Source organism: Pelophylax lessonae, assembly GCF_965119305.1.
Source record: "Pelophylax lessonae genome assembly, chromosome: 2".
NCBI lineage: Eukaryota > Metazoa > Chordata > Amphibia > Anura > Ranidae > Pelophylax > Pelophylax lessonae.
In genome coordinates this window covers 568,115,967-568,124,136 of record NC_138769.1, presented here as the reverse complement: position 1 = coordinate 568,124,136, position 8,170 = coordinate 568,115,967, and the positions used below count along the sequence as shown (strand labels likewise).

General features: G+C 43.5%; 1 protein-coding gene across 1 annotated transcript in view; it reads left to right on the top strand.

Annotated features, from left to right (window-relative positions):
- The window catches only part of LOC309548188 (uncharacterized protein), a 103,609-nt gene that overhangs the window by 82,129 nt on the left and 13,310 nt on the right, over positions 1–8,170 (top strand). Inside the window, exons 8-9 of the mRNA XM_082248144.1 lie at positions 1–180; positions 6,808–7,066. The exon at positions 1–180 is cut by the window's left edge and continues 147 nt beyond it. Coding sequence (XP_082104270.1) covers positions 1–180; positions 6,808–7,066 — 439 coding nt within the window. The remainder of the gene's footprint in view (positions 181–6,807; positions 7,067–8,170) is intronic.

The following is an 8,170-nucleotide window of genomic DNA, read 5'->3' as shown; positions in this document are numbered from 1 at the left end:
TGGCTAAGCAGTTGGACAAACGTGGAATGAAGGTTCTGGCTGCTTGCCTGACCGAGAAAGGGGCTGAACAGCTCAAGAAAGAAACTTCCAGTATACTGCAAACAAGAATTCTAGATATCACTGACAGCAAAAGTGTGAGCTCTGCTGCCAAATGGATATCAACCATCGTTGGAAATGAAGGTAATATTTTCCCAAATTTGCATTGCTGTCTATTATTTATTATTGTATAAAATGTCCTAAAGCCTGAAATTGGCGCTGATGGCTTGTATACAGAAATACAGTACAATGCATTGTCACAACTAAATCTCACAGGGTCCTACAGCTCCCCTCAACTTGCCAGCCCAATAAAGGGGAACTTCACCCTTATCATTAAATTACAACACTCCTTTTGTAAAAATTTTATTTAGTAATAGTAATCTAAAAAACAGATACATATAGATAATTGCTGCCTTTCAAGTCTTTGCATGCTTTATTTTTGTTTTCCTTCATTCTCCTCATGGTGGCCATCTCCCTTTACCTCCTAGAACATGTCACAGGAACTTCCCAGGATGCATCTGTGAGGCCCTGGTTGCATCACTAGTATCTCACCAAGGCTCCGTTCACATGTGAGCGTATGGATCGCGGGCAGAACCGCCGCGGTTCTGCCCGCGATCCGGAGATTTATGCAAATCGCGGGACGCCTAGCGTTGCCCGTTGATTTGCAATGGCCCCCCAAACGCCGAGCGATGTTGCCGCGATTTCCGCCTGCCGAATCGCAGCAACATCGCGCAAACAAAATCGCGGGACACAATACGCTCCAAAAAAGTACAAGAGCTTCTTTGAAGCGTATTGCGTCCCGCGATTTTGTTTGCGTGATGTTGCCGCGATTCGGCACGCGGAAATCGCGGCAACATCGCTCGGCGTTTGGGGGGCTGTTGCAAATCAACGGGCAACGCTAGGCGTCCCGCGATTTGCAATAATCACCGGATCGCGGGCGGAACCGCGACGGTTCTGCCCGCGATCCAAACGCTGACATGTGAATGCAGCCTTAACCAGGAAGTGTAAAAATATTATTTATAAGTAAAAATAGTTGCACTTATTAAACAAAAAATATATGTCTGGATATAAAGTGATTTCATATCAACATGCAGGGCTGTATGTTGATTTGATTTTTGGTGAAAGGGCACACAGCATTTTGCACTGGTAGAAAGTCACCTACACTGCACACACATAATGTTCTCCTTAGAGCCAAATTAAACCCCTGAATATACTCCCACTCTAACAATGTGATGGTTACATCTCTCGCCAGCTGCTATCATCTTCTACCTAGGATTTTGGCCTCTTGATTAGCCAATGAAGAAAGACCTCCCAAGCATGTGCATGGGATTCAGTCATTCCAGCACGGCCCAAGTGTGCCAAAAATGCATGCTGAGCTACGCATGCACAGTTCAGTGTATATTCAGTAGAGCAGTGGTCCTCAACCCTGGTCCTCAGGGCCCACTAACAGGCCAGGTTTGCAAGATAACTGAAATACATCCCAGGTGATATAATTTGCTGCTCAGTGATTGCAGTACTCCAGTCTGCATCTCCCTAAGGTAATGCTTAAAATCTGGCCTGTTAGTGGGCCCTGAGGACCTGAGTTGAGGACCACTGCAGTAGAGGACCGCGAACAGGCAGGTAAGTGTGTGTGTTATTGCAAGAGAGATATGTGATGGAACCGACCCACACTGTGTTAGACTGCTTCCGTCAGTTTACCGCTTCCTCCAGTCTGAACATGGATATCAGATAATATAGCCGCATAACATACAAGACTAGCCCACAAATGGCTTGTATGAGATCTGGAACACTTTATTGAACAAACTCACACAGAATATATATCCCTCCGGAGGACATCCCCCCTTCTGATCATATTACCCCAACAATACAAACTGTACACAGGAATATAATTACCATAGCTAAACATTAACTGACCACCTGGACAATCAGGGATCTCTGGGGTCAGACTTGCCGGCATCAAGCTCATAGCATACAATACACATTATTACAAGTGTAAACACATCTCCACATAGACAATAGGTTAATTAGCACAATTAACAATACAGTGATCTCCCCCCCCCCCCTTTTTCCCTAGCAATAACTAGCTGGCAATGATATAACTAACATGCTAATTAACTCAGCACTTAAACCAGCCTGGGTGACCCGACTGCTGGCAACAAGGCTAAAACATAGTACATTACACATTATCCTAAGTATAAAAACAGAACACCTTATTAAACTGACAATAGAAGGAGACCACAGTAGCAGACTGTCCGGATCCTACCTACAATAGTCTATGAGGCAAAGCTCATACAATGTTCCATCATTCTGATACAGTGGAAATAATGTATCATAGATATAATTTTTTGAGGGATATTGTGAATAAATATTACTGTCCCATTTGATGTAATCTAAACCATATTCTCAGTGTCCATTAAGTAGTTGTCCATCAATTTCTCGGTCACCCTGTGCAAGACACAGGGTGACTTGCACATAAGAGGGACCTGGGGAGCCGAGACAGGGATTTCCCAACCTCTCTAAGGCAAGCTGGGTTCCACGGGCCCCCCAACCAAAGTAACTCCCGTCACAAGACACAGCATGTCTCTTCTGCAATAAAGAGCTGCCTGCTCAGAGTTTTCTAAAAGTTAGGTTTAGTTTTGCTTTAACACAGCTGCTCCATATTACAGATCTAATAGTCCCACTTTACCATGTTAATCCAAACATTTACCCCTGTAAACATTGGTGAACAGAACTCCTTAGCTGGTTTACACATGTGCTGGTCTGTGAAAGGCGAACTGTGGTGGAATTTGGCAGTGGGAATGGCAAGCCTCACGTTGAGCTCGTGGTGGTTGTACAGCCTGATTCACTTAAAAAGTTTACATTTGGTGCAAATTATTGAACGGGCCCTTAGACTTTTTGTATGTTAATATATCAGAACTTTTGCTTAACATATGACCATTGTGCAGTAATGCACACTATACGCATTGGTGCTCACAGTGCACACCTGCATTGCACTGCACTAACAAAAATGCTGCTACTTTTGGTTGGTTGTGTTAGAGAGCTGATTCAAATGAAAGGGCTGCCTTTACCATAGGGCACGTCAGACCGGGACACATTTAACACCCCACAGCAGACAAGGCTGATGTGAATGGCCCCTCAATGTCATTTAGGCTGGAGTCAAGCATAATTTGTGCATACAGTATCTTAGAATAAACAAACGAATCGTTATTTGAAATAATTGCTTGTTCATGAACAGGTCTGGTATCAACATGCTTGAGGGATGCATTTGGTAATAGTAGTTGGGCAACTCCTCATTTTATGGTCTTCTAATTGTATCTCAAGAACCACAAATTTTCAAAGAAGTTACTTTGACATGGTAATAAAGGTGATTTACATGGGTGCAACCTGAAAGCATTGAACATTTAACATCATGGTCCAGAGAGAAATAGAAGTAAATAAGCAAGTTGATATGTATTGGATGTAATCGGCTTTAAGCAAACTATATAAATAAATAAGAAAAAAAAAAGTTTGAACATGTGGCACAGGATTGCTAATAACAGGAATGTGTCAAATTTATTGACTAGAATGACAGTATATACATGATCTATTGAGTAAATGGAGTCAAAAAAGACACAATGTGTTAAAGCATTCAGCCATATTTTTATGTTCCTCTAATTTTAAATTGTATCCCCACCCATAACATAATAAACACTATAATAATAATAATAAAAATGTATATATGTAGCAGGTTTTCCAGGCATTGGGCCTGATGTGTGTCTGCCGTGGTTACTTGTAACACCTTCAGCCCATTTAAGCTGAATACCCAAGTGTGAGATTGGAGACAATGGCCATTCCGGCATCTTTGGTTTGTTTTGTTTATTTGATATTGGGGATGGGAGAAGGGAATGAGTGGGATACTCCTCTGGCTCAACTAGGTACAAATGGGACACTTTGTGGAAAAATGCCTTTCAGCGCTGTCTTGACGCCGGCTGGATGCCGACCAACGCTTGCTGGCGCTTGGAAAAACACTGACTTGCTGAACTGTACTTGAACTTGACTTCTGAGACTCCGATCAGCTCAAAAGTCCTGGACTGTACTTAGACTTGACTTCTGACGCTCTGGGTAGCTCAAAAGTCCTGCATACAGCTCCCTCCAGTCCTTCCTGACTGAGGTAGCTCCTGTAACTGCTTGTGCTGCTGCAACTCTCAACACTGTACACTGCACACTGTACACTTTAACACTTCAGGGCCCAACCGCTGGCGCCCCCTTTATACTTCAGGGTCCTCTCATTCGGCACCCCCTCTACACTTCAGGGTCCTCTCACTAGGCACCCCCTCTACACTTTAGGGTCCACACACTGGCACCCTCTCTGCTTCTCTTCAGGGTCAACACTGGCACCCCCTTTACTTTTACTCCTGCACCGGCGAGCTAGCTCCTGGATCCCCACGACCTTCCCCGGAGAGGTCCCCTCTCTCTCTAGGCAGACCCCCAGGGGGCAGTTTGCAGTATTCACGAACTGGGAATGCTTTCCTGAAACTGGACCCCTCTCAACTCCGCTGGTCCTCGGCACACCGGATCCTCTCTGCAGCTCAGCTCAGCCCTCTGTCACCTCAGGCAAGCCACCTGGGACACCCGATCCTACTGACAGGAGGAGAGACGGCCGTTCTCTCCCTCCTGGGACTCTGCTTCCCGCCAAAGACGCTGCTTCATGCGTTCCCCTAAAACTTATGCCCACTCCCAGAATGCTGTGCGGCAGAATCTGCCTTTCTGGGGTAGATACAGGCCTGGGTGCACCATTGGCTGGTTTTCCTCCACTGCCCAATAAGAACCCTCTCATGTAGCACAGTGGGGAGACTCCCCAGTCTAAACAGCTACACTTGGGAGACATGACAGCCCAGCTGAAAATCATGGCCCTGCTGTTAGGCAGCCAAGGCCCACTATACTTTACCTAGCACCTACTTTGTAGGGTGCTACATATATACAGTGTGTGTGTGTGTGTGTGTGTGTGTGTGCGTATATATATATATATATATATATATATATATATACATACACACACACATATTATTTATTTATTTTTTTGCTTTATATATCTTTTGGACAATTATTTACCTTCACATTCTTTCTGACATAGCCTGCACTCTGCAGGCTCCTGGGATGTGTGTCATAATTTTTTTTTCAGGCCTTTATATTCTTTTCTCTTCTTCTTTACTTTCAAAATGTTTGGCCCCTTACAGCGCCAACATCCTCATCAGATGTGCGGGGTCCACAAATAATTGAAAACTTCCACTGGCATTGCTGTTACTATGGCATGCTAATTGATAGCATTGCTGTAGCGAGCAGCTATCCAGTTGGTCCCTGGTTGGAGTTCAACTTTAAAGCCCAATGCTAGACAAATATAGGACACAAATTAATGCAGCTCTAAAAATTACCAAAACATAACGGTATGTAGTTTAGACGCAGGTAGTGTAACCATGAATGTGACCTGCTATGAGCCTCTTACAGTCCTTGTACAGTAGGACTAGAGGGTGGGAAGAAGCAACACATGAGCCTCTTGCAGTTGCAATGTACAGTAAGACTGGAAAACGAGAGGATGACGCAGCACAAGGAGCTAATTATTTCATGTGCTGAAGAGGAGCATTCTGGTAAGAGGAGAAAGAGTGACAGAGAGATGAGCTCGACAGTCTTCTGCTTTTCCTTTTGCTGTCCAATCACAGGCGGGAGGGAATCCAGGATGATCTAAACTCAGAGATAGTACGGAAAATGATACTTGCCGTCAGACATCTTGTAGCAGAAAAAAGTACTGCGGGGTAAATCTCTGAATTAAAGATGAACATTGCAGACAAAGCTGGTTTTGTTTCTTTGAATGGACTATTCATTTTTATCCCATTTTTGGCTGGAGTTCTGCTTTGATTCCCTGGAAAAAGTGCCAGAGGGAGAGACAAAAAAGCTACTTAACTTGTTCTGTAAGCTGGGTTTGATTATTAGTATCTGTTCTTACAGCTTTAGGCATACAGCTTAAAGTAGAACTAAAGGCAAAACTTTTCCTGTTCAATTGAATAAGTTGCGTTTGGCAGGGGGTACTGCCGGTCAAATGTGACAGGGGGGATAAATCTAAAGTTGTTCACCCTCATATGGCTGCATTTGCAGCTTAGAGGGGATGCCTAAAGTGCCAACTTGGCTTTAGGAGTTTCTTAAATAAAGAGGTTTTTTTGCCCCCCCCCAAAAAAAAAAAAAAAGGTTTTCTTCTTGTTATCAAAGTATCATCAGCAATAAAGAATTATAGGCTCCTAAGTTGAACGTTTGTAACTCTGTTATTTGGTTCCACATATTGTTTTAAAAAGTGCTGTATTGTGTGTGTTATAGAATTTCAACCTGTTTTAGGCTGTGTTCACACTTATGCGATCCTAGACATTGCATGTGATTCGCACAGCATTGCTGTGCACATCCCATGCGATGTCTGTGCGATGTAAATTCAGCCATAGTTTGATGCAGGACCCTTTTTTTGGTCCAAACTGGAATCAAATCACATTGGTGCTCAGATCCATGCGATCTGATTCCACAGTTCGCACTGCGTTCTGCAAAACAATTTGGGGGTGTCATTAACTTTACATTGACACCCGCTGCAGTTTGCAGATGTGAGTGTGAACTGCCTGTGAATCAGATGCGATGAGAGAATCAGAACACGAATCGCGCTGGTTTCCGCATCGCACCAGTGTGAACCGAGACTTAAAGGTTAATAAAGCAGTTTTCTTTTTCAGTACTGATATTACTGTGTTTCCTACTTTACAGGTCTTTGGGGATTAGTTAACAATGCTGGCTATGGTGTTGGTCTTGGACCCAATGAATGGCAGACAAAAGAAGACTTTTCCAAGATCCTGAATGTAAATCTGCTTGGTACAATCGATGTCACTGTGAACTTGCTGCATCTTGTCAGAAAGGCGCGGGGGCGCATCATAGTTATGTCTAGTGCTCTGGGGAGGTTGGCTGTTGTTGGTGGGGGATATTGCCCTTCAAAGTACGGAGTGGAGGCTTTTGCAGACAGCTTAAGGTGAGTTACCATGAAGATCTATTATTTAGCTTGTATCACAAAGGTGTTGTAGTGCAGTGTGCAGAAGTAGAAACTTGTGGAAATAAAACATCCTGTATACTGGAAATTGTTCATCTCACGACACTAGCAACAGGTGTGCCAGTTCCCTTACCAAATAGTATTGATCTCCAAATGATAAGAGATCAACAGCGCAGAAATGATCCAATTGGGGGCCACCACTCAGGATACCACTGACTCCACCGTCTTCATGGTCCTTCACTGGTTATCCAAAACCAGCACAAAAGTTACAGAGTAACCGACAAGACACACCACACAAGGGATGAACAGCGAGTATACAACATCTTATGCCACTGGCCTCACCCCGCATACGTTTTGTCTGATGCAATGGATGTCTTCAGGGGATAAAGAACGTCTTTCCCTGAAGACTTCTGTTGCACCAGGCAAAACACCCTCATTTTTATGATACTATAATCTTTATTATTGTACCCTCCTATTAAATAAGGGTTTTTTTGCTTTTTAACACCTTTTTCAGTCATTTGGCCCCCCCCCCCCACTTCTGAATTTCTCTCCGATATAGCCTGCACTCTTGCCGGCTCCAGGGATAGAAGCGTCTTTGGGCATCCCTGTTTTTTTCCACGGTATGAATATAATTTTTATTTTAAAATCACTTTATGGAAGCAAAATACCTTTTTTGAGAGCCAGTCTGTGTTGAGAATATGGTGGCGTGCTAAACTGACATGGTCGGAAGGAATTTAGAAGCCCATTTCAGTGCAAAGTGACAGTTTACGTAAAGCTCACCCCTGGCCTAGTTATACTCCTATTCAAAGCACGCACCCACTGATCCTTCATGTATCAACGCTGCTACAAAATACTTAAGGGTGTATTTTTATTAAAAATAACTGCATAGTGGTTTATCCATTAAATACGTTATCCAACAAAAACCATTGTAAATGGGGAAAACACTGCCACTTGATGGCACTGAGTATCATAGGAAAAGGGAATGCTCCTCAGCTCCATCTAGTAGCTATAATGCATATTTTACCAAGTTAGGTTTCTTTTTTCAATGAACATTCGATCTGCAGAGAATATAGCCTAAGACCATTA